At 49.5% G+C, this 26,623-nt stretch overlaps 2 protein-coding genes across 2 annotated transcripts; both read left to right on the top strand.

Annotated features, from left to right (window-relative positions):
• Positions 1-21: 21 nt before the first annotated feature.
• Positions 22-5,286, top strand: TMEM42 (transmembrane protein 42). The gene is made up of 3 exons (XM_042816823.1): positions 22-138; positions 4,249-4,395; positions 5,143-5,286. The coding sequence occupies exons 1-3, from the start codon at positions 22-24 to the stop codon at positions 5,284-5,286; spliced, it is 408 nt and encodes a 135-aa protein (XP_042672757.1).
• Positions 4,310-26,113, top strand: TGM4 (transglutaminase 4). The gene is made up of 15 exons (XM_042817054.1): positions 4,310-4,395; positions 15,666-15,854; positions 19,487-19,666; positions 19,751-19,857; positions 20,033-20,162; positions 20,501-20,619; positions 21,805-21,912; positions 22,341-22,515; positions 23,025-23,163; positions 23,401-23,504; positions 23,764-24,015; positions 24,226-24,582; positions 24,975-25,144; positions 25,306-25,442; positions 25,762-26,113. The coding sequence occupies exons 2-15, from the start codon at positions 15,845-15,847 to the stop codon at positions 25,901-25,903; spliced, it is 2,130 nt and encodes a 709-aa protein (XP_042672988.1). The 5' UTR covers positions 4,310-4,395; positions 15,666-15,844; the 3' UTR covers positions 25,904-26,113.
• The last annotated feature ends 510 nt before the right edge of the window (positions 26,114-26,623 follow it).

Here is a 26,623-nt window from a genome sequence, read left to right on the forward strand (position 1 = left end):
GAAGCGGGGCGGGTTGCCGGCATGCGGCCGGGCGGCGCGGCGCTGGCCGCGGGGCTGCTGGGGGCGGCGGCCGCGGGCGCGGCGAAGCTGGCGCTGGGGGCGCGGGCACTGCGCGGCGGGGAGGCGGCTGGAGGCTGGGTAAGGAGGGAGGGAGGGAGGGAGGGAGGGAGCCGGGGCGGGGAAACGGCCTCGCTGAGTTACCGGCTGCGGCCTCTGCCGGCCGCGGAGTTCGCATCTGATGGAGAAGTGCGTGCGGGCGCCTCCTCGTGCTTCGGCGGGTACCGCTTTGCTCTTGCAGCCCGTGGAGATGTGCTAAACGTTTGGGGTATGGGGAGATGCTGAGCTCTGCGGGCATCTGGAAAACGTAGCAGGAGTTTCCGTGTGTCTACGAGTGATCGGAAGGAGAATGAACATTCCGAATCCTGGTGCTCTCTCTGATCGCCCCCCAAAAGATTCTGCTCTGCGCTGACCAAAAAGTAAAGCACGGAGTGTCAGCAGCTCCTAATGTGCAAGTAACTGCGAGCTGGGACTGCTCACATGGGGAGGGGAGGCTCGTAGGGGTCTCATCCACATCCATAAACCCTGCCCTCCCCTGGCACAGCTCCATTCTCTTGTGTCTGGTCGCTGTCACACAGAGCAGAGCTCAGCGCTGCCCTCCGCGCCCTGTGAGGAGCTGCAGCCGCCATGAGGCCTGCCCTCAGCTCCTCTGCTCTGCGCTGAGCAAACACAGGGACTGCAGCCGCTCCTCGTATCCTTGCCCTTCAGACTCTTCCCCATCTTGGTAGCTGTCCATCTTTGTAGCCCTCCTTTGGATGCCCACATAGTTCTGTGTCCATTTTAGATTGTGTTGCCCGGAACTGCACTCAGTGCTGCAGGTGAGGCCACAGAGCACAGTGGGACGAATTTCCCTCTCCCAGCTGGCAATATGGGCCTGGTGTGCCCCAGGTCCAACTCCAGGCTGGACGAGGAGAACTCCAGCGGCAGAACTCCAGAGCTCATTCGTGCTCAATTCTGTGATTATGATTTGTTTTTCTCAACAGATTGGCTCCTCCACTTGCTTTTCAGGTCCATTTGAGTGATTATTGTGAACTAAATTAATCAGTTTAGCTGTAAAACATGGGTTTGAAGCAAATGCCGATGTTCCCAGAGCTTACACGTTACAGGACCTGCAGGACCATAAACACATAAACACTTTCAGAGGGCTCACTGTTTGACTCCTGTGCACTTGCTATGAAGGCATTTCTGCAGAGCTGCCGCATAGGATTGAAGTTTGAGTTTTGCATTTGTGGCAGAACTACAGAAATCTACAAATGCACCTTAAAAAGCTGCTGACATTTGTATAGTGTGGAATGTAGCAGATGTTAGAAGTGTACTGATGCTTCTGAGAGGTGGTGACAGAGCTTCAGGATGCTCAGTAGCAGCACAGAGACAGATCTCTAGGGCAGACGGATGTGTGCTGGCCTCACCTGAGAACGACCTCACTTGTGGGGTCATTTTGCGTGAAGAAAGCCTTTTCTTTACTTTCCCCACTCTCCCGCCAACCTCCGTCTAAATTTGCTTCTGCCACTTCAGCGGTGGTTCTGGATTATCTGAAATGTACACTCACTTAATCTCTTCTTAGAAAAACAATCAGAACAGTAATCTTTGACTCACTGGGCTGGCACTGCTGAGCCCTTTGCAGGGAAGGAATTACACCTCTGTCCTTCCTTGTGGGGAGCACCCAGGGATGTTCCCATCTCTGCACTGCATGCTATTGCCATGACTGCTCTTCTGCCTGAGATGCAGAAGGACTCAGCCTCTCTGAAAAACCTTCCTCTGGACACGTGCCACCACCAGAACATGCTACAGCTGAGTTCTGAGCTTCTGCAGTAGAAGTTCAGCAGTGGAGTTTTATTGAAGACAGCCAGCATCCTTCTAAGGCTGGTAGGCTCATCGAGTAATGTGGGTCAGGCAGCACCTGCAAAGGTCTCTAGTCCAGCCCCAGCAGGGCTGGCTGATGGCTCATGGCTTTCTCCAATCAAGCTTGGAACGCCTCCAAGGTTACAGAACCCACAGCCTCTGCTTCAGTGCTTCTGTTTTTTCTTGTGTTGTATCAGCATTTCCCCTTTCCTAACCCATGCTTGCTGCCCCTTTTCATATCCCAATGTAACTCACTGAAGAGCCTGGCTCCGCCACCTTTTCATCTTCTTGGTGGGTAGCTGGAGACAGTATGAGATCTTTTTATCCCTGGATGCATTCAAGGCCAGGCTGGATGTGGCTCTGGGCAGCCTGGTTTAGTGGTTGCAACCCTGCCTGTGGCAGGGAGGTTGAAACTAGGTGATCATTCTGGTCCATTTCGACCCAGGCCGTTCTCTGATTCTGTGATTCTATCTTTAGGCCCTTTCTCCTCACAGTCTACACTGATAGGGTCTTTTTGATACAGAGAAGAATATACTGAATTTTTATAAAACATGGAGATATTTTTCATATCTTCCAAATGTGCCTGACCTCTAGCAGCCTACATGGACATACTGAGCTGCCCCGGCCAAGGCAAAATGTGCATTAATCCAGGCAGAGGGAGAGGCCCAGAGTAAGAAGCTATCTGGAGCAACCCCCATGCCACAATGAGCCGTGACATAGCAGCAGATTTCTTCCTCGAAGGACTGGTGTGTTTGGACCTGGCTGAGCCTGTGATCCCTCTCAGCAAGGTTTGCCAGGGCGGTGATGTGTCGGTGTAAAGGGCCTCGCACCGCAAAGCATTGCACAGGTGGGAATTGTTTGGGAATGTTCGCCATTGCCGTGATAAAGTTGGAGGACTTTGCTACCGATGGGGCAAAATGAGGCCAAACACGTGAACTCTGTGGGATTGGGGTTAGCCTTGGAGACTTTGTGCCAGCCATCAAGCAGCGGTTTGTTTTGATGATAGAAGGAAAGGATGCCATCCAAAGGGATCTTGCTGTTAGAGCAGGTTCAGAGGAGGGCCATAAAGATGATCAGAGGGCTGTATCACCTCTCCTGCAAAGACAGGCAGAGGAAGCTGGACTTGTTCAGTATGGAGAAGGAAGGCTGCATGGAGACTTCACTGTGGCCTTCCACTATTTAAAGGGAGATTATAAACAGAAGAGAACTTTTTACATGGGTAGATAGTAATAGAAAGAGAGGGAATGGTTTTATGCTGAAGGAGGGGATTTAGATTAGATGTCAGGGAAGTATTTTCACTGAGAGGATGGTGAGGGACTGGTACTGCCTTCCCTTACAGATTGTGGATGTCCCATCTCCAGAGGCGTTCAAGGCCAGGCTAGTTGGGAATCTAGTCAGCCTGATCTAGTAGGTGATGGCCCTGCCCGGGCAGGGGATTGGAACTGAACAATCTTTGAATTCCCTTCCAACCCAAGCCATTCTTTGGTTCTATGATTTATGGCCTTTCCCTTTAAGTTTCTGCTCCTTTAACAGCCTCCCTGGCTGGTGTTTGTTAGTTTCTTCTGAGCAGGAGGTGGTTGGAGGCCCCAGGGGTCAGTTGGCAGAAGGAAGGCGCAGTGCTGCTGTTCATGAGAGGCAGGCTGGATTTGTGGGTGGCTTCATGCCTGCAGCTTCTGCGCCTCAAGGGCTGATCTCACAACGGCCTTCTATTGACTGAGAGAGGCAATGGGATGTGAAGATGTTATCACTGTGGGCTGAGCAAAGTCTTGCTTTTCCTCACCTTCGTGGACTCCCTGAGTGTTTATAGGAGTTATTCTGCCTGTGACATCATCCCTTGTGGCCTTCACATCACCTGCTCAACACTGAGAGGCTAGGAAATGGGCCACAGCAGCTGGAACAGAGGATATTGGGTAGACTGCCTAAAGGCTTTTTAGGCAAAGCTGTGAACTTACACAGTGCTGACATGTCAGCTGCATTCCAATCTGACAGGGAAAAATAAGACCCTTTTCCATATGTCTGGTGATGGAAAGGCACTTCACTGCATGGTGTGTGCACCAAGTTGTGAGGCCAGAAGCTTTCTGGACTTTGGCAGCTGCTGTACCCTGTCCCAGCACTTCTGAGCTTGTACTTGAGGCTGGATTCATGTTAAGATGCCTCAGAGCCGTGCTCCATCCAGGGCTATTTTCTTGTTTCAGTTGCCTTCTGTGATGTAATATATTCATCTTCATGTGGTACCTACTGTAACTCAGTTTCAAGCCCATGCTACTCTGGTTTCAAAGTGTTCACGTTATAGTAAGGCTTAATAAGCAGTCAGTGAAAATAATCAGTTCTTTCCCTTTTGTCCCACAGCTGCCAATTCTACTTCGTGTGGGCTGTATTGGCTTGGTGTGTGCCTGCAATGCAGTCATGTGGACAGTCTTTGCAAAAGCCCTGCGACTGTCCTCCTCCTCGGCCTCTGCTTCTGTGACCACAACAGCCTCCAACTTCATCTCTTCGGTGAGTACATTCATTCCCAAGGTGCTGAAGCCTAGAGGAGCACGGTGATGCTATGTGAAGGGAGGCGTAGGTACCCCTCTGCAGACAGCAGTGAAATAATTGTGTCAGCTCACAGCTGTTCCTCACGCAGAGGCCGTAGGATTTTCTGCATGATGTGGGAGGAAGAGCATTACTGCCACGTGCCATACCTTGGAGCAGCTGTAAGGTGTTTTTTCTAATTGCCAGTGAGAGTTGGGGCTGGGAGTGTTTGCTTTGTTTTGGTTTAGCTAAAGCAAAACCTCACTTTTGACAGATCAAAGCCACCTCTTAGTGAGAGCACAAGCACTTTTGGCCCACAGGCATGCTTGCATTTCACTCTCACAAGCCATTAATCTTCTTTCTGTGCTCCAGCCCTTCTCATCCAGCTCACAGTCTTGTCCAAAATGCTCTCAAGTAAGTGGAGCTGTGTTTTTACTGACTGAAGTGGAGACTTGGTTCCTGAGAGGTGCTGGGAAGACAGCAAAGCATGCTTGCAGCTGCTGAAATCCTTGGAGTTGGGGAGCTCCATCTGGCTGTGCTTCCCAGCTGACTGCTAAACAAGGTTATCTCCAGCATCATCGTCATCCATATGTTGGTGACGATCCCACCAGGAGTTATCTCTAGCAAGTTCTCCTGGGCTGCTGAAGCAGCCCTAGAGAGGAGCTGGCAGTGCAGAAGGCTTTAAGGTGGTTCAGCTCCGCAAAGCTTTGTCTTTCTCTTTTCCTCCAGGCCATCCTGGGCAAGCTTGTCTTTGGGGAGACGTGGACACCATTGTGGTGGGTTGGCCTCACTGTGACGCTCTGTGGCCTCATGCTGCTGCACACTGCTGCACCCCAGCCAACACTGCACATGGTGGAGAAGAAGGGGTTGTGACATCTCTCTCCATTTCCAGCTTGGATAATGCTTCAGTAGTGCTGCTGCCATGTCCCAACCAGGTCCTCACACCATGCTCTCTCTCATTCCGTGCCAGAGCCTACTGAGTGCCTTCAGACCTGCCCAGCTCCCTTGCGTGTTTCTCCATCAATTTGCAAAGTCATGCGTATTGCGTTTTCCATGGTTGGCCAGAGCAACCATTCCGTGTGCCTGGTGGAGGTGTGGGAACAGTGACAACTTGAGGGAGAGCTGATCAGTCTGAGTCAGTTGTCTGGAAACCAGAGCCAGAGCTTATCAGCCACCCCTCCTCTTCACACCCTGCGCTGATGGAGCCTTCCCAGTGCCAGGACGGGAGGGAGAAAGTAAACATAGTGGCTGTGGAAGGTGACCATACATTGGTACTTTTCCATGAGAGGAACCATCCCAAAATGAAAAAGAAAGCAGAACTGGGCACTGAAGGTTGTGGACGTTTCTGCCCTGCTGGTGGTGATTTTCCTTGCTGCCTCTTGGAGAGGCCCCATGCTTGCTCCAGGTTCCTGTTGTCTGGAAGGTGGTGGAGCATTACATTAATTCCTTTGGCTGCCTCTATCACACACACTTTTGACTTGCCATCTATGTCTGTTGCCTGTAATTCCCAGTTTCCCATTCCTGACATGTTGCTCACTGTAAGGGGTTGCTTTTTCATTTAAACTCTTAACCAGCACTGATTTTTTATCACTATTTCTTGTTTGTGTATGTCATGCTGCAATACGGGAAGAACACCACGTCATCAGTCAGCCCTCTTCATTATGTCTGTGATGAACACTCATCACTTGAGCTGACAATTGCTTTAAGTAAAAATGTTTTTTCTCAGGCAACATTTTTTTTCCACTCCTGAAAGATGCTATTTTCCATTTGTGCAATGTAATTAAGTAGATCAGTGGTTCCCTCTCGTGCTACGTTTTGGGTCAGTCATTACTCTTCGTTGCCAGAATGAGATGTCTGCCAGTATGTTACATGTGGCAAGAATCATCATTTACAAGGTGTTGGTTTCTTTCCCCCGCCTGCACACGCTTGTTTTCTGTGGTAATTTTTGACTGCAATCCTAATAAAGAATCATAATGATGCCTAAAAATGTATGCATCATGCTGGTGATACCATTTGTTTGCTCTGGGCTTGCCAAGTTGTGTCTTCTTGTAACTGCAGAAAGTGAGTCATAGTCATGGCATGTGCAGAAAAGCCAAGGACACGTTTGTGTGAGCCTCATTATCAGGACCTGTCATGTTTGTATTAGCTGGCAGATCAGCTCCGTGCCCAACAGGATTGTAAAAATAGACTTGTAGGTGGAAATGCCACTGGAGTTGGATTTGTGCCTTTTCCTTCTTGATATCAGATGGCTACAAAGTCGCTGTCCCCTTGCTGCTTCAGGGGAGAGCCCTCGCTCCTGGTGCTTGCCATCCGTGTCCTGAGAGGCCACTTTGCTTTTCCCCCTTACTGTGCTCGTAAGTCTTGTCCTCAAAGAAAGCAACATTGGTGGGAAAGGGGACAGAGTGCTCCCAATGCCTGTTCCTCATAAATGTGGAGAGGGCTTTTTGGAGGCCAGCAGGGACAGATTGAGTGATATATGTCCATTGGCCTTGGAAGCAGGGCCGTGTTTCAGTAAGGGACAGACAGAGGAGGAGGTGTTTCTTGCTTGATTAGGCTGGCTGATAACTGGCGATGGATTGGTTTGAATTGGCTTAATTCACATGTGCTAGACAAGCAGGCAAACACTGGCCAGCTCTGTCTGACATAGGATCTGCTGAGCTGCCAGTGAGCTGCCATGACTCAGGGCGTTAGAAAGGAAGTTGCTGCAGTCAGTGGCTGAAACAGCAGCAAGCCTGGAGCAGCCCCTGCTCCTGCACACTTGAACCCCTCAGAGGGAGCAGAAAACAGCTGCTAGGAGCTAAGACCCATCATCATCCCTTGTCTGTCTGCAGAGCCAACAACCAAGAACTGTGCATTTTCAAGCCTATGAAATCTTGTTAGACTTTCACATGTGACTGAGAAATAACAAATGCTACAAGCCTAGTTTGTTTACCCCGGTGCGTTGCTTTGAGGCATGACCAGTCAGCTGTAAGCCTCCATGCAAGTGACTGGAGAAAGACCAGACTGGCAGTGATTGAGATGTCTGGTCTGTGGATAGCCATAGTGCCCACAGCGCTGTGCCATGCTTCCAACCTTGTGCCTTGCTCTTTGCCCTTGGCTCAATGTGCACAAAATCTCCAAAGCAAAATGTAGAATTTCTTTCCAGGCTCTGAGGAAGACTTAGCTCGTTTCTCACCTGGCATTGCCACGGGTAAGGACTTCTACCAGATGAGCGTCGAGCTCACTTCTAAGTCCAGTGCTAGAGTGCAGGAACAAGAAGTTTATCCATTCCGATCACTTTTTGAGCTCGTTGGTTAGTTTGATTGTTGCTGCCCCTCCTTTTTTATAGTTCAAAACTGCCATTTATTTCAGAATCACTGTTGCGTGCCAAGGTCTAGGAGATGTTCGTACATCCACAGAAAGCTTGGGCAACATTTTCCTCTGTGATACTTTTAAGACAGTAGAAGACAAACTAGGACTGTGAAAACGTTGTCCAAGACTTCATAAATATTACAAGCTGGAAGTGGAAACCAAGTTTTTAGTTCCAAGAGCTGTGGGAGGGAAAGATTGCTGAGCAGGGCACATTGGTGGTGGAATTCCTCTCTTTCATGTAAGCAGTGCTTGGTGGAGCCTGTCAGTACAGGGCCGGGGCTGCAATTGCTGCGTGATCAAATGGTGCTTCTTGTAAATAGTTTGTGTGTGGTCATCCAAAGTGCACCTGAGGTGATCACAAAAAGCAGTGTTGTCATTTTCAAATGTGTCTTAGAATCATAGAATCACCAAGGTTGGAAAAGACCTCCAAGATAATCCAGTCCAACCACCCACCTACCCCTAGTATTTCCCCACTAAGCCACGTCCCTGAGCGTATCTTGAACACCTTCCCGGGCAGCCCATTCCTCTATCCAAACCTCAGTGGCTGAAATTTTCTATGTACAGATATTTTAAATCACACACAGTAAGAGGGATGTGAGACTAACACGCAAATGTGGTAGACATTGTGAGGTGGCTGAAAATCATGACCAAACATACAGCCTTGGCTTACAAGGCCAGAAGGTGGGTTGTCCGTATGCTGAAACTACAGCAGTGCATGTGGCTTCTGCACACTTGAGCTCAAGTATTTATGGAGAGGATTATCCAGTACACATCTCCCCAAAAACTCACTTGTGTTTGCACATCTCTTAGGCACTGATGGCACTGAGTCTTTCCCGCACCTTTCCTTCACTGTCAAGCACAAGCTGATTTATAAGCATCCTGGTGATCAGATTCTTCTGAAGCAGGGCTCTGCCCTGTCATGCTTCAAACAATAGAACAATCAGGTGCATGGCGAACAGCAGGATTCATGACAATGCTCACAAAGATTGAAGTATTCTTGAGTTAATTGTGGGAAATGTTTGAAAATACTATTGTACGAGGAAGGTCTGAGAGTATTATATTCTAAGATAAATAATGTCCTGTATACCTTCACAGGGAACAAAACCAGATGAAATGGTACTTGCAGTTGAACTTCACAGCGTCGTTTGACTTGATTGGGTAAAGGACTATACGTAAAATATGAGAAGTGTCCCTATTGTCATTGACAATGAGTCATTTACTTGAAAGATTTGTACAACAGCCCAGTCACAGTGTTTATCAAGATAGCTCAGTGACAGTGTTTATCAAGACAGCTTACAGGATATTATGTTTACAAGGGTGGTAAGTGGTAGATGTGAGTATGTTGAATATGCTCGGTAGATTGTTCTGCAGTCTGGTGTATAAAAAATTCCATTTAACACAATTCAGTCCTCATGTGACCCTCCAGAGACGTTTAGCGCTGATGGCATTGCAAAATTGCAGTGCAACACCGTAAATTGTTATAGTACATTTTTCAAGAAAGAAAGTCTCAATGATTCAGAACAGAAGAGTAATGCCATGGGACTGAACTTGACTGACACCTAAAAAAACAGCGTGGTCCTGAGGAAAAATGAGATATTTGAGACTGAAGTACATGTTCTAACTTTGAAAAGACAACTGTTAGGCCAGATGTTTCAGTACTCTTTCTAAGGTATTTTTGTTTCTAGATCTTTTGGCACTGAAAACGCATCATCATGTTATCTGTAATATCTGAAATGGGCTCCTGAGCTGTTGGCAGGGTGGGCACTGTGTTGATGGTGCTTGAAGGAAAGGTACAAAGGCGGTGGAACCGGGCTCCTCTCTAGCAGACATTATTAGAAGAGGCAATAGGCACAGGTTGTGCCTTGAGAGTTCCAAGATGGCATTCAGGAAAAAAACATTTCGCCAGGAGTTGAGTTGCCCAGATGGCTGCTTCTTCGTTACAGAGGTTTTCAATGCTCAACTGGACAAAACCTCAACTGACCCAGTCTAGTACTGGTGACCTCCCACTTTGGGGAGGAAGTTGGACTTTCTGTGACCCGGGAACAGATTTCATGGGTAACACCACATATACTGGAATTTGTTTGCCTCCGCATTTGGCAGTTCCCATTAAGTGCTGCTGTGTTACGGAAAGGAGGTTCCTCTTTGAGGTACCATACAGACCTAGGCTACCAGGGGTGTGATAGCTAACCACAGAAACCGTCACAGACACTTGGGTATGCATTCATGGCTTGAAGAGAGACACACTGTTATCAAAGGAAAAGGGCCCTACTGCATGGCTGCTGATAGTGCGAGTTGCCAGAGCACCTGGAGTCCACAGTTACAGGCATCACCACAATATCCAGCCATAACACTTGGCACATGCAGGACAATTGCTCTGAGCAGCAGCTCCCAGGAGCACTGCATGCCCTTGAAGTCCCATGAAATTGTCAGTGCTGGGTTAGTGAGCACCGGGGAGCTCCTGGGGCAGATGTTGCACGGGCCTTGCAGGGGCTTTGCTACACCTTGCAGAGATGAGGCCACTGCGATGGAAATAAGGAGGAGGGCAGTGGGGGAGTGGCAGTAAGCTGGGTGCAGCAGGTGGTACCAGCACTGTTTGGAAGAAACGTGTACACCTTCACCCCGAACCCATCACTCAGTGTTCCCTGGCTCATACCGTGGTTTCTTCCTAGCTATGGGAATTGGGATGAAGCTTGGATATGTTGAACGTGACACCTGCTCACCTCCTCTGAGAAAGGAGCAGCTGGTTCTTTCGGGTCTGCATCAAGAGATAAGCATTGAGCAATTCTGCTTGGCGCCATGGCCTGCTCTCAGTGCGTGTGCACGTCCTGAACATCAGCCAGGGTTTCTTGTAAATTACAGCAATGCTAGGAGCAGCGAGCCGTGCCCCCAGGGAAAATAAGTCATTACAAATTCCACGTTTTATGCTGCCGAGTGAGATGTTTGAAGTGACTCGATCCCTTCAGGACATTCCCAAGTTAGGCAACAGGCAGGCACGGCTGTCAGGAACCAGTGCTGCAGGAAGATGCTTCCTAAGAAATCCTAATGGGCCTGGAGCTGTTCCAGCTGCCTATCTGAGTGAGAGCTTCTTGAGCTCTATGCTATGAAGGGCTATGACCTGGATCTTGCAAAGAGGGGTGAATGGGAGCGTGCTGCCTCAGCAGCTTCTCAGGGCAAACAGCTGCAGGTTCCCAGACACAAAACCCACCGTGCTGTGCCCATCCATGCAGCCACACGTGTTGTGGGCATCCCCACAGGGACAGACAGGAAGCAGCTGTGCCGCCCCTGCAGGAAGAAATGTCACTTGAAGAAGCTGGCAGGCCAGTTTCTGTTTTCTCAGTCAGACATGTGCAGCCAAACACATATCCTGTAGGTGGGAAGGCATTCAGTCAGTATTTTCCTTGTTCTCTGAAACTGTTTTAAATATATGGATAAACTATTTATCGCTGAGTCAATATTTATGCTGTTGATTTCCTTGCCCTTACCATTTATTTTTTCTATAACCTTCTTCTGCTCCTTTTTCCTCGTGCCTTTTCATATTGTTTGCTGTAGGTGTAGGCCGTGGATGTGTGTCCACACTGCAATCAGTCAGCGTGGCCGCACATGCACCCTGGAAGCTGGTTCAGGGCTCTAGGGTGGAGTAATGGCCCTGCGGTGGCTGCACCCGCCCCACTGAACCCTTTCCAAGGATGTCCTGCATGCTGTGGCCGCTTGCAGGCCTTCCTGGGGTGCAAGGTTTTCTCTGTGTCCCAGGTCTGCCAATGGAGTGGAGCTGTGAGGAGCAGGTCTGTGGGTTAGGATGGGAAAGGGGCCAGCGGTGTCTTGCAACAAGGGGTTGAGAAGGCCATGACTTGCACTTGCCAGTTGCCCACCGTCTCCTCTACCACAAGGACGGGGGCCACAAGCAAAGCTGAAGCAGCTTCCTCCTTGCATGGAACAGAACTCAATCTGGGGGCCCCTGTCCCACGTCACAGCAAGTGCTGACGATTTACTTGGGTTAAAAAAGGAATGATTTCACAAGAGAGGAAGCTGCTGCCTGGAAGAAGCAGAGGTATTTTCATCAATTCTTGCACATAATTTTATAAAGAAGCATCTTGCGAACAAGTAGTACTTTGACCTGAACCATTTTAGTCAGAAAAGTAATGCAATCCTTTCAGTCCTGCAAGGTGACTATTTTGGTGCTTCCGGTGATTTTACAAGAGTTAAGGGTCACACTGCACAATTCTGACATCCCAGGGTCTATTTCTAGGCAGGGTTGCCCCGTATGCTGAGGCTGCCCTTGCCTCATGCAACTCAGCCAGAGAAAGGTCTTCAAAAAAAACAGAAGAGTTATGTTAGCACTGTGTCACTCTGGCTTACTGTTAAAGCAGCTCTTTTCCTTCAGAGCTACGCAAGAGGTTTTTGCCTGAGGAAGGATTACAAGACCATAAACTGATGTGTGGGATGTGTGTAGCTTTGGTCTCCATTTGAGGCAAAAAGCCTTCTTTGCTTCTGAGGGGTGCTGGGTTGGGTACAGAGACTGTTTTCATTCCTACTGGAATGAATGCCCCAAACTTGGCACCCAAACCCATAACATTAGGTCCAAACATTCCTTAATGGGTAAATCAGAACGAAACAACGGAGTTTCCATTGCAAGCTTATTGGTATCTATTACGTCTTAGTATTTGCTAATGAGAAACTCATTATGAATGAGTTGTGGCCAGATGCCTTGGAAATGGTGACGGTCTGGGCTTGGCCATCTTGCATCAAGCCCTGGCGTCCGATCGGCTGCCACAAGTCAGCTCACGTCAGGTTAGGGGAGAATCTGCCTGCCTGGGAGGACAGGATGCCCGCAGGGCGTAGCCAACAGGCCACTGTCATGGCCTGTGCTGAAAGGGCATGAGTGAGGAGTGATGGGATCAGAGCTCCCTCGAGAGTAACAAGCAGCGAGAGCACATCAGGTTCCTTACGTGTAGATGTGTCTCACCATGAAGAAATTCCTAAAGACAGAGAAGACTGTGCCAGTTTTGATCTGCGTTTGATTTTGAGAGTTGCTCTGGATGCAGGAAATTAAAAAAAGACATGATGGGAGCAACTCAAATGCTTGAACAGTGAAAAAAAACGTAGGTCTGGTGTCACTGTTACAGAAGGCAACGTCTCCCTAACTAGACCAGTAATTGACTAAAACTGCAAGCTTGTTCCTGCATGGCATCAGTACCTGTGGGAATGCTCTGGAAGTTTGCCTTACTCTCGTCATTTTGATACACAAAATAAACAAAACCTGGGACAAAGAGCAAGCTTGTAAATAGGGGAGCAGCCACTGGGGAATTCTAGTTTTGTTTGTTTGCATTGTGTTGCATTTTGTGTCAGCTAATAAGTTGACTTAACCTTTCTGCAGGTAAGTGCAGATAAGGCTAATAGCCTCTGGTGTCTGATTTTGCAAGCTGGAACAGAACTGTGGGAGCTTAAGCTTTGCTGCAGCGATAAGTAACAGGCTGGTGATTGCCAGGGGAAAAAAAGATCATGTCCTGCTTCTGTTAATTAGAAGAGCACATTAGGTTTTTCATAAGCCTGATTGAAGTGATTAACTGTTGCAACTGTTTGGGGAAAAAAAATAAGGAGGCCTGAGGTCTTTAACAGCAAGAAACAGAGATGGGAAAAAGCCACAGCACAGGACCACAGCCCTCTGACCGCTCCATCCAGCAAGGGCAGGAGGGAAGTGGTGGCAAGAAGGACAGAGATGACCTGCTGACAACATGGAACAAGTGAATGCCATGTAGTTGAAAAACATTCCTACAATCCCTTTTCTCAGAGCTTGCCAATGGCTCTCCCAGAGTGTATTGCACTTAATAACAGCCGTTTCTGGTGAAGCAAGCTGGTACAAGGTGGGGGAGGATGCTCTCTTGCCGAGCGTTGCATGGTGCTCCAAATTTAGTGCTGTTGATTTGAGATGATAACAAAGCACAGAAGAAGGTAACAGGAGCAGGGAAGACCAGCAGCTGCACAAAGTGAAAACAGAAATGAAAGCTAGCCCCTGTGTGCTGGTGTAAACCAAGAAGTCCTGGAGACAGTGTAAAGGTCAGCTGTCTTCAAAGACAAAGGTTCGTTGAAGGGCAGAACTCACACCCACCTGATTTCAGCAGTCTTTCCTTGAACTCTGAGGCTCAGAGGATCAGAACGTGCATCTTGTTGAAATCAGCCTTTTGCAAAATCCTACGGAACTAGAATACACACCCTGCCTGGACTGACCCTCCAGTGCATACCGATGTAATTCCTTTTTCAGGAGCAAAGCGTTACTGACATCAGCCCCTTCCTGTTTGCAAAAATCTGTAGTTTTTGCTGTAAGACTACTGTGCCAAGACAATGGAAGCTGCCTTCAACCAAACACAGAATGACGTCTATGGCAGGCTGAGACCAGATTAGAAAGCTACTGTCAGTGACTTCAGATTAAGTGGATTTTAGTTGTTGCTACAACCAAATGGAAACCAGCAACATAGGTTGTAAATGTTCAGATCACACGTACTATTGGTTGTGTTATTGCGTTGACGTTCCATGCATACTTTACTTCATCCCATCCTAGTTCTAAACAAAAGTGTCTTCCACCCTCTAGGATGAAAGAAGCACAGAATGAAGGCAATGCTGAAAGGTGAACCGGAGTTGCATTGCTTTTTCAATAGTGAAACATTCGAGAGGCAGCACAGTGTCTGGCTCTGAAGGGTGGGTGATGCTGTATGTAACGCTGCCAGCTCAGATGTTCATAGAGATGTCCTGTGAGATTAGGAATGCATGCTGAACCCTCCGTGCCCCATGATGCGCCTGTCATGCTCTCAAGTGGGGACATCTCACTTGCTCCTGAAGCAAGCAGGGACATGCTCGGAGGGTGGAATCTGCTAACTTGGCACCGAATGGACAGGTCCTCCTAAAGCAAATACCTTGCTACCTGAATTGATGGGGAAAATTTGGTGCCTTTGAAAGCTTCATAGGGAGGCAGAGTCAGAATATCCCAAGTTAGAAGGGATATGTAAGGATAATTGAGTCCAACTTCTGGCTCCACACAGAACCGCACAAAAATCAGACCATGTGACTGAGAGCACTGAGATGTTATTTAGGGAGCTTCTACTCTTAGATGTGCTACTCTTGCATCCTATGCTGGTGGTCAAAGCACTCTGCAGCACTCAGCATTGGCTGCTGCCGCATAGGGGAGCACTGGAGGGCTGAGGCTGCTCCCACTGCTGAGCTGCTCCTTCACTTTGGAGTATCTGAGGGAACATTTTCATCTCTCTCTGCCCCTGGCCACCGTGCCCGTGTCACTGATGACCTGTGCCATTTGTTGTGCCCTCAATGGGATGCCCTCCTCTCTCCCCCTTTGGTCACCCCAGGACAAGGAGGCAATGGGGCTCATGGGGTCCAGCAAATCCTGGGCAGACTCTCTTCAGCCAGTGATGGCTCCTGGTCCATCCACCACATTTCTTGTTCCTTCCGGACTTAGTCTTGATCTCTTCTTCCCACCCACTTTCTCCTCCAGCCTCCACCCAACCCCACAGGTAAGGGGCTTTGCCACAGGTGGGAGCACTGGCTGTTAGCTCACAGCACTGGATATTTCTGTCCCAAACCTCATGACAAAAATCCTGTTAAATTCAAAAAACATTGTACTGTTCCTCATGGGAAACTCTTAATTTCTGAAGAACATTTGTGAGCTGCTTCTTGAAGTTAGCCCAGTCTCAGTGGCCTGGATATTAGGGCACGAGTGCATTCTCATTACTCATCTAATCCATGATTTACTATTTGTCAGTGAAGGGTCTGTCCAGTTGTCATCAGATTGTGCAAATTTACCTTCCACGTGAGGCGGGATTTAAGTTTCGCTGTTCTTCAGGGGCTGACTATGTGCAGAGGGAGTTGTAGTCATTTTTTTTTTTCTTCTGCAGGAACTTCCTTTCTTTAAACACCACCCCTTGGCAATGGACCTGCTGACACCTCAGAGCAGGAGAGATAAAAAGGGCAGCCCTGTTCCTGCTGCAAGCACACAGGCAAGGGCAGAGGCTACTCGGGAGCTCAGAAGCCACCAGCATCGCATTCTCCTCTGGTCACACCACCGTCAGGAACCATGAATCAAGGTACTGATGAGCTTTATGATAACTTGCGGTATATTTGCGGCTTGGCAGGGCTCCTGTGGTGAGGACTGGGGCTCAACAACACTGTGAGTGGGACTCGGAGGGAAAGCATCTGGGTGCTGCTGGGGAAGTGCTGCTTTTGGGGTCAGACTGTGCAGGTGGTTTTGAGGGCTCAATGAACATGGCTGGAAGGCGCAACTCAGTGCTCATCGCTTTCCTTCAACCTGTAGAAATCTGGCTCTGCCAATGGTAATGGGCAAGAAGTATGTTTTTTAGAATCTTACTGGGCTAAGCTGAAAGGAATTTCTTTCATCCTGCTTGACTGTGCAGAGTATTGCTCTTTAGGGATGGCTGACACCACCTGTCAGAAGTTGCAATGTGGATGAGAGGGATTTATGTGGCTTACCCTATTGTCAGCAGAACCTGCACTGGCCCAGTGAGGTGCCTGAGTCACTCCTGCAGCGGCTGCAGCTGCTGGGGCCACCCCAAGCCCTGGGCTTGGTGTGTAGCTGGGCAGCAGGGCAGCAGGGGCGGCTGGTGCCAAAGGGTCAGCTGGCAGCAAAGTTGGCTGTCCAGTGCTGCCCAGGGGAGGCTCAGGTTGGATATTAGGACAGATTTCTTCTCCAAAAGAGCAGTGATGCAGTGGCACAGGCTGCCCAGGGAGATGGTGCTGTCGCTGTCCCTGGAGGTGCTCAAGAACCGTGTGGATGTGGCACCAATCTTAATGATTCTATGAATCTATGATTTCATACCTCTGTACCTTGTATGTGGATGAGCTGGAATTTCCTTGCCAGCCTCAGGCAGCAACAACTTTGCCCTGAGATGAGTGCTCTCTCAAGGTTGGGTAAGGATGGTAAGTAAATGCAGGTCTCTAAATGTTGTTCCTTCTTGCAGCCAGACCATATAATTCCCACTGCACTTCCTTCCTGAGAAGCCCTTATCCCACTGAAGCTGGGCTGGCTATAAACACACTGCTCAAGAACATGATTTTTTAAACCTCATGACTTATGGATGGGGCTGTAAGGATGAGGGGCTGTGGGTCAGCCTGTAACACCTCTGTAACAGATAAATCATGGAACTAGGAGAAAAATACATCTGTATATTTATGTAGTTCAGAGCACTCATCCACTATAAACCATTAATTCTCATGTTTACAAGCCTGCAGGCAATGCAAAGAAGGCAGCCTAAGGGTGGAGATGCTTCCAAAAGATAGGGGATGCCTCCAGCTGGTTTCATGGCATTCCTCAGAACAAACAGCTGTGTCAGCTGGACCACGGATCACCAGGAATCACTGATTTCTCAGAAATCAGTGCAGGGAGGTCAGCATGCAGCCCTGGGCAGGCACAGCTCCTCAACTTGAGACTTGGCACAGTCAGGGAATGCTTCAAAAAAATAATTAACAATTACCTGCGTTATTTTCTCTCTGCATCCTCAATATCAATGATAGTCAGCAAAAAAAAATATTCTGAGATGAAAATCATAGAATCACAGAATGATTTGGGTTGGAAGGGACCTTAAAACTCACCCAAACCCAACCTCCTGCCATGGGCAGGGCAACCACCCACCAAAGCAGGCTGCCCAGGGCCCCATCCAACCTGCCATTGAGAACCTCCAGGAATGGGGCACCACAGCTTGTCTGGGCAGCTGTGACAGGGCCTCACCACCCTTTGAGTGAAGAGTTTTTTCCTAGCATCTAACCTAAATCTCCCTTCTTTAAGTTTAAAGGCATCCTCCTTGTCCACTATCAGATGGTGTAAAAAGTCGGTTCCTCATCTAAGTTCCCTTTAAGTACTTGAAGACCACAATGAGGTCTCCCCAGGTCCTTCTCTTCTCTAAGCTAAACAAGCCCACTTCCCTCAGCCTTTCCTCATAGGAGAGGTGCTCCAGCCTCTGATCATCCTAGTGGCCCTCCTCTGGACCTGCTCCAACAGCTGAAATGTCTTTCCTGAGCACAGGCTCACCAGAGCTTCCTAAAGGAGCAAGGGCAAGCAGCTCTGGTGGCTGGAGATTGGTTTGTTCCTTCAGCAAAGGGTTGAACAATTCCTGCTGAAATTTTTAGTGTCCTGCATACCCTGTTGTGCAAAATATCAGCCCTAGATTGACAGTGGCATGGAGCAAGCAAACAAAAAGCACTCCAAAAGGCAGCCAGTGGATGAAAGGTGATAGTTAATTTTAAGTCTGTTTACCATACTTCTGATAATTCTTACACAGCTATGACAAATGGGGTTTATTGAGTAAATAGGAGGGAATGCAGGGAGGCAGTAACTCGGTGCAGCTCACTGGGCAATCACTTTGGTTTGCTCAGAGCTGTACTCATTGTGCAGCAATTGCAGCCTAGATCGAGGTGGGGTGTCAGGATCCAGCCCTGCTCACAGCCTCTCTCACGTGGAGCCGTGTCCGCAGCAGCCACCAGCACATCTCAGCCTCCCTGGTGCTAGGGCTGGCTCCCAGTGATGCTCACCTTGGCACTGCTGGCGGTGCCATATAAAACTGTCAAGGCATTTTGTGACCTAATCCCTTAACCCCTCCTACCTTTGACTCCTTTATTTCTAAGTGATCCCAGTTTTCATATTTCGTGACTCGCCCACCTCTTTATCTGAATCACTGGTGAGCCAAACGCTTGCTTAGCGTTGCTACTCCCTGCTGTTTGCACAGCACTTAGCTCTGAAGAGGCTCATGGGCAGAGACAGGACACAGTTTGACACTCCAGAGGAGCCATGGCCGTGTCCTGGCATGCTCTGGCTCTCTCTGTCCAACCTGAGCAGAGCCCCAGGCCCCCACCTTACTGGGGAGCAGAGGGGTCTTGCTCTGCACCTGCCAAGTTCAGCAGTTTGGAGGGCTGACTTTTGACACTTCTGGGTTACATCCAACTTGGCTAAGTGCCTGTGTCCCACAAGGGTCAATCACTGCTGTCAACCGTTAACTGATAATCACATGAATTCAGTGCCAAGATAAGGCCAATAAAGTCTTTGATGTGAGAAAAATCAACAGTTGGGGTTAATTTTTAAGTCACTGGTCCCGGCTGTTATTACTATGACTACTCCTACTACAATGACTGCTTCTGTCACTGTTATCGCTGTTGCTTTAATTAATATCTGCAACAACAACCATTTGTAGTGCTCAAAGATCCTTGCCCTTGGCTATACATGTATTTCTATAGCTGTTTATACACACGTTGCCTATGCAAGGATAGCAAGGTGAGGAAGATGCATAGCTGCATGCAAGTGCCTGTGGCGTCATTGCCTTTGGCATCTGCTGCAGAGCAGCAAAAACAAAACTAAAAACAATACACAAATGTTGCTGTGCCAAAGCAGTGTTCGCTTTGTGGCGAGGCAAGTTGTGTCATAGCAGGATGGTCCTGGCTGCTGCCAGCGTGACCCCTCTTGCCCCCAGCACCTGCACCGTGATGTGGGGTGCTCCAGACCCAAAGGCAGGAGAAGTGGTATTGTTAAGTGGTATTGTTTTTTGCTGCTGAGCCATCTATTCCTTGCAGTGGTCCTTGAAAGCATTCTTGCTGGACCACCGGGTGCCCAGGTGTTTTCGTGACCCACAAAAGCTCTAGTAAGAAGAAAGCTGTCTTTACTGACCAATATATTTGTTCCTATCTCCCTCTCTCTCTGCAAATGATCTTTCAGACAGCGACCTGAAGGTCACCAACGTTGACTTCCTGAAGAGCCAGAACTCGGTGCAGCACCACACGGATGCGTACGAAACCTCGAACCTGGTGGTGCGGCGTGGGCAGCCCTTCCTGCTGCAGCTGACCCTCAGCAGGGAGCTGCGAGCCGCCGACAAGCTGGCACTGCACTTCAGCATTGGTAAGCACTGCTCGGAGTGGGAGAGCACCGGGCACTGCACAGCCCTGCACAGCCCTGCAAACCCATGCAACTTGTTATTTCCAGGTGAAAAGCCAATGGAGCCCACGGGGACCCTGATGTCACTGAACCCCAGGAGCATGAGGAATGTCAGCGGTTGGCAAATCTCCATCATCAAATCCAGTGGCACAGAGGTAGGGGAAAAACCACATAGCCCCTGTCCTGTGTTTCCTTAGCCCTACGGATTTCCTGTTCACCTCCCACTCCCCTACTGGGCACGCAGGATGAGCCCCATCCCTCTGCCCCACAGCACTGGTGCCACCATGGAGGGTTGGTCACGTCATGTCCCCTCTCCTTGTTGCCTCCCAGTGCATTCTGTCTGTCACCAGCGCACCCAATGCCGCTGTGGGAATATATGGCCTGATAGTGCAGACTGGCCCTAACATTTACAAGCCCGAGACGAACGCTGTCTACCTTCTGTTCAACCCTTGGTGTGAAGGTAAGGAAAGCAGTCCAGCAAAGTGGATTATCAATACTGCTTTCAAGGACTTGACCTGGGAGCTTCTCCTCTCCCCCTTCCCATGTCCATCCTTTCTTCTCTCCAAGTTGCTGCATCCTTATGAGTCAAGAGCAATGAGCCAGCTCCTCACTGGGGAGCCTCTAGGGCTTAAAATAAAGACTAGCCTTATAGGAACTCTCCCACAATAGCAAGAGAAGTGTGAATGCCACACGGCCACCAAGCGGTGTGAGCGTTACAGACCACCAGCTGCCACAGTGTAGCTTCCCAGGAAAATCTTCCTATAGCAGGCAGCCGACATCTAAGTGTTTTTCTTCAAGGTGATATTGTCTTCCTGTCCAACGAGGCTGAAAGAATGGAGTACGTACTCAATGATACGGGCTACATCTATGTTGGGTCTGCCTTCGACATACACAGCAAACCCTGGAATTTTGGGCAGGTGAGGCACAGCTGTCCCCACAGCATCAGTAACTCTCTTCACCCTTTCTCTGGTGTTAATTTAAATGAATCCACAAATAGATTAAGCACGCAAGCAGCTTAAAGCACTTGAGTAATCCCCCAGTTTCACTGGGAAATCTCAGCTGCTTCAACTATCTGCTTAAGCAGATTCCCTAGCCCCAGACCAGAGCTCAGTGACACATTTGCCATCGGATCACCAGACACCGGTGAATTCTTCAGAAACTGAGAACAGAGCATTTCTGACCAAATCTTCCTCTCTGGGATCCCCCTTGCTGGCCAGCTCAGCAGCGGGGGAGAGTGTGGATACATGATGACATCTGATTCTGTCCCCATTGCATCATTAATGCTGTTGCGATCTTTTATTTTTATCTTTTGGGGGTTCCTTTTTTTGCTCTATTTTGTTCTCCAAGTCTGCAATTTCAAACGGAGTAACATAGAGGAGCCCATCAAAAGTCCTCGTGGTGCTGCCTTTCCCACAGATGGGCATTGCCCATAGGACTGTGCCTGTCTTAGTATTTATTCTGCCATGAAGCAAGGGGAAGCGATGCTGATATTCTGCCAGGTTTCACTGTGTAGGATGCCCGACATCTCTCTGAGAAGGATCTGAGGGAGCTTTATCAGCACCTGCTAAGGAGGAATTTTTTGCCATAGTAATCTGCAATTCTGTATTTTTTTAACCAGAATCTATTTTATATATGTCAATAGCTTGAATATCTGTAACCCTCTCAAAATGTCGTTATTCATGTGAGCAATGTGCAAGGCTTCACGGAGGTGCTGTAGCTGAGTGAGGAGCGCTCGCAAGAGCAAGAAGTTGCTGGGCCAGGTTCTGGCTCTGCTTGTGAGATACATGACATAGGCTGGTCTCTCCCAAGGTGGGTTTTCATTTAAACTCTTCTTTGGACAAAAAGGCTTTTGGAAGCTCCATAAGCTCCAGAATCACAGAATCATAGAATCACTGAGGTTGGGAAAGATCTTTAAGTCATCTAGTCCAGCTAGCCACCTACTGCTAATACTGGCCGTAGAGAAGATTATCATAAGGAAAGGTCTGAAGGTAGGGCTAGTTTGGCAGTTTCCTCCATAAGAACCTAGATAGACCTCAAGGCGAATGAGCAAATCCTCTTTCAGAGTGATGTGTAAAAATGTCTCCTTTTTCTCTACAAAACAGTTTGAGGAATCAATCCTGGATGCCTGCATGTACCTGCTGGACAAAAGCAAGCTCAAGATGAGCAGTAGAAGGGATCCCGTGGTTGTGTCCAGAGCCATGTCTGCTTTGGTACGGCACTCTCAGAGGACTGGTTTGCCCCTCCAGCTTTCCTTCCTGCTTCTTGCTTGCTTTTATTTCCCTGGGGATTAGAATGAATACAAAACTGCAGGAGAAGAGCTAAGGAGGCATTTTGGGTGGAAGGAAGAGGCAGGAGAAATGCAACATCTCTCTGTTTCCAAAATGTGCCGCTGACCCAGCAGTTGTCCTTTAGTAGGAAGCTGGTGTCCAGACCCAATGTCGTGCTTCAGGGGCAGCTGCTGGTTGCACTGGGAGGCTTGCTGGGAGCAGTGGGGCCTAGGATGCTTGAAGACAGCCAGGCAGCGTGCCAGGCAGGGAAGCCCCAGCTGGTGACAGCAGCCTTGTAGAGCTGTGGAGCACCTTGGGAAGATGTGGGCCTCATTCCTGAAGTTGTCTCCTCTGTGTGTGCATGGACACAGGTGAATGCCAACGATGACAGTGGTGTCGTGATGGGAAACTGGTCAGGGAATTACGAGAACGGGACTTCCCCCATGGCATGGATTGGGAGCGTTGCAATTTTGCAGCAGTATTACAAAACGAAGAAGCCTGTCAGTTATGGCCAATGTTGGGTCTTCTCAGGAGTCCTCACTACAGGTAAGGGGCAAAATCTTGTTTCTCTATCTGGTATCCTAATTACTGGGCTAGTAATCCAGGGGAACTTCTGCATGCCCTTTGATCCTGGTGTTTTCATTAAAAGCTTGAGGCACCTGTATGTGAGGAGAGGCTGAGGAAGCTGGGACTGCTGTAGCAAAGGCTAAGGGGTCTTGTCCATGTGTATAAATACCAAATGGGAGAGAGTGATGCACTGGGAGCCAAGCTCTGTTCAGCAGTGCCCAGCACTGGAACAAGAGGCCGTGGGCACAGTGTGGAGCACAGGAGCTCCCTCTGAACACCGGGCAGCACTCTGTGCTGTGTGGGTGACTGAGTGCTGGCACAGGCTGCCCAGAGGCCATGGGGTCTCCTCTTTGGGGATTTCCAAAACCCACTTGCACGCAGGCCTGGCCTCCTGCTCTGGGTGTTGCTGTTTTAACAGGGTTTGGACCAGGTGACCCCAGTGGTGCCCACCGGTGGTTTTATAACCCTGTGTTCTGTTTGTGTTGCAGTCATGCGCTGCTTGGGGATCCCAGCCCGCAGTGTGAGCAACTTCAACTCGGCGCATGACACCGATGAGAACCTGAGGGTTGATGTCTACCTGAACGAGAAAGGAGAAAAGATGAAATGGTTGTCCTCTGACTCTGTCTGGTAGGGTTAACCATCCCTAATTCCTGTGACTCTGCATTCCCCAGCCCCGGCAGGCTTTTCTTTGAGAGTTTCCTTTTGCTTCAAGTTTGCTGCTGGGGAGAGAGAGACAGCCTAGGATCTCACAGGGCTGCACACAAATCCCCTGTTAAAGCTGCCCTTGAAGGAGCTAAGCAGAGGAGCTCACCACTCTTACCTACAACACCTCACTCCCTTTCTTTCCAACCTGAATGTACACAGGAACTTCCACGTGTGGAATGATGTCTGGATGAAGCGGAAGGACCTGCCATCAGGGTTTGATGGCTGGCAGGCAATCGACGCGACCCCTCAGGAGCAAAGTCTAGGTAGGATTTACCTGGAAGGGCTCTTCTGCAACTCCCAAGGGAGGCAGGGATGTTTTGTATGGAGCTGTGGTCTCCAGCCAGCTGTGAGCTCCTGAGGCCAGCAATCTCACTCCTGCGGTTTGAGCCCTGGAAGCAGGGAATTGTGTTTCTTGGCAGGCTGGAAGCCAACCCTGCAGGGCACTGTGGGTGCATGCATGTTTAAATGCACTATGTGTGTGTCATGTTTCGCACAGCAAATAGCACTGAATGTGCTTTACAGGTATTTTCCAGTGTGGCCCGTGCCCAGTGAAGGCTGTCAAAGATGGAGACGTGTATTTGCCCTATGACAGCAAGTTTGTGTACGCGGAAGTGAACGCCGACAAGGTCTACTGGCGCGTCACGGAGGAGAACGGCAGGAACCACTACACCAAGCTGGGCGTGGAGAGCCGGAGCATCGGCGCCAACATCAGCACCAAGGCCGTGGGGCAGAACAGGCGGGAGGACATCACTTGGGAGTACAAGTTCCCTGAAGGTGACTGCCCCCATCTTTCAAAGCAGAGTCCAAAGGCAGGCCCTGCTCCCAGCGGTAGCACAGACCACAGGGCTCTCGTGAGCTGAGGCTGAGGCAGTCGGTGCCCTGACACCTTCTGCTCAGCAGCAGAAGAACAAATAAAGGGCAGGGAGGTGGCTCTGGGTGAGAGCGCTGAGATACAGGTCTGAGGCAGATTTTTTCCTTCATCAGGCTCTTTAGAGGAAAGAGCATCCATGAAGAGAGCCGTCTCTTACCTGCAGCCCTCAGGGATGACACCTCGTTCACGCTTTGCTGCAGTCCCCAAGGATGTGAGCCTAAGAAATGCAGGAGAGAAGGACGTGGTCCAAAATGAGGTGGTCCCCAAGTCTGGGGTCCAGCTGGAGATAACCAACGAAAAGTCTCTGTGTCCTGGTAATCCCATTGAGGTGGTCATCACCGTGAAGAGCACTGTGGCCGGGAGCTGGACTGTCGACCTCGCCAGCTCCTGCCAGCTGCAGTCCTACACTGGGAAAGTCCATGCCAATCTTGGATATATCAAGCAGACTGTCAAGGTGGAAGGCCAATCTGGTAGGCATGGAAACTGTGATATGTTTTATAGGCTATTTACCCCCAGGGCTATCTGCTGCTTGCTCCATATCTTTGAGCAACCTAGGCTCAACACTGCCGATCCCCAGCAGCACGACTGCAGTGTGCCAAACAACACACTAACGAGCGATGAATACTTAACAGTATTTGCTCATTCCAAGCATGAGTCACCTTCCCAAAAATATACATCTATATCTTTGCTTCTAGTGCTTTCTGAGCCAGCACTTGCACGGGGGGGAGATGGGTATGCAGGGCAGGATGGCCTCAGCAAATATGCTTCACCCCGCATCCCGCCAGCATCACTTGGCACTGCCACCAGTGCTGCTTCTGCCACTGATGTGCTAAAGAGCCAGGTCACGCTTTCCGTCCCACAGAGGTGCGCGTCCCGCTGAAGATCATGCCCAATGATTACATGAAGGCACTGGCCACAGTGGATGATGAAGAGTACGTCCACGTCACTGCCATCGCTGAGATCCAGGGGACACCTGAGAAGCTCACCAAGGAGGTGTCTCTGAGCTTCGAGTACCCCTCCATCCAGGTCCAGGTGAGGCTGCACCCTTCCAGGCTTGGCTGGGGCTAGGGGACCCTATGTAAGAGTCCCAAAATTAGATGGGGGGACTGAAGGAAACATTTCCCCTTGGCAGCACCTCCAGCACCTCTATCAGCTCTCTGATGCCCCGTGTTTATGTTTGCTTCACTTTCCAGATGCCAGAAACGGCACAGCTGAACAAGGACTTCACCTGCGCCTTCATCTTCAAGAACAAGCTGAACATCCCCATGGACAACTGCAAGCTGATGGTGGAGGGCTTGGGCATATTTAAGATGGCAACGTTTGATGAAGGGTAAGACAAGGTTTTGAGCAGCCCTGAGCCCCAGAGCTCTGGGCATGGAATAACATCCTTTCCTTGTCTGTTAATTCTCCTTGAGGAAGTGGTAGGAGACAGTGAGCAGTGCAGCTCTTTGACATACATGCTCAAGACAGGGCCTGGGGGCTACTACATGGGGTACCAAACCCTGCTTGCTCCAATTTGGTTGCAGAAGGGCATAACCGTGCTAAATACATGCAGTGGCTTTTTCTTTAAGCAAAACTATGACAAATAGGCAGATGAGACCGGTGATGTGCAAGGAGCTCATGCTGGGACTGTTCTCCTTTCTCCCTAGGGATATACAGCCGGGCAGGATTATTAAGTCTGAAGTCATATGCACTCCAACAAGAGTAGGAGAGAAGAAGATCGTGGCCAGGCTGACCTCCAACCAGGTCAAAGACATTTCGGTGGAGAAGGGCATCATGGTCACCCACTAGGAACAGCACCACGGCAGTGGACAGAAGGGGACCCTGAACATGTGACAGCTGCAGGTCACTGCCACCACTCCTCTCCTTGACTGCGGAATAGGGCTTCATGAGCAAAGAACTACAATCCCATTAAGCAAAGGGAATTACACTGGTGTAAAGGCCACAGCTGCTTTGATTGTAGCTGACTGTGCTTCAATAAAGAGCGTTAAAATCGACAAATTCACTGTGTGACTGATGTTTGTGCTGGGGCAGGGGCTGTTTTGCAGCCTCTGCAGTCTCATGAGGCTGCCCAGACCCCACTGCATTGGAGCTCAAGACACATTTTAAACAATTCCCCATGTCTTTTCCTCTCTCTCCCTGCTGGCAAACATGCTGGCACTCTGTGATTTGCTTTAGGCAGCAAAAGGAGCAAACCTGGCACAGTCTCCCCAAACAGCGTTTTTCAAGTATCTTCCTCCCCTCTTGCACCCTTCCTTAGTATTATTTTGGGTGGGGGTGTATGTTTTCAAAGTACCACCATCATTCCAGCACTCTCCTGGAAGAACATCACCCCTTATCTGGCTCCGGCTGCCCAGAAAAGCTGTGGTGCCCCATCCCTGGAGGCACTCGAGGCCAGGTTGGATGGGCCCTTGGTGGCCCTGGGTGGCAGTCCTGCCCACGGCAGGGGGTTGACACTGAGTGGCATTAAGTCCCCTGCAGCCTGATTTTACTATATGAATCACAGAATGG

Source organism: Centrocercus urophasianus, unplaced genomic scaffold, assembly GCF_019232065.1.
Source record: "Centrocercus urophasianus isolate 14NV4802_14NV808 unplaced genomic scaffold, USGS_Curo_1.0 seq_16, whole genome shotgun sequence".
Classification (NCBI taxonomy): domain Eukaryota; kingdom Metazoa; phylum Chordata; class Aves; order Galliformes; family Phasianidae; genus Centrocercus; species Centrocercus urophasianus.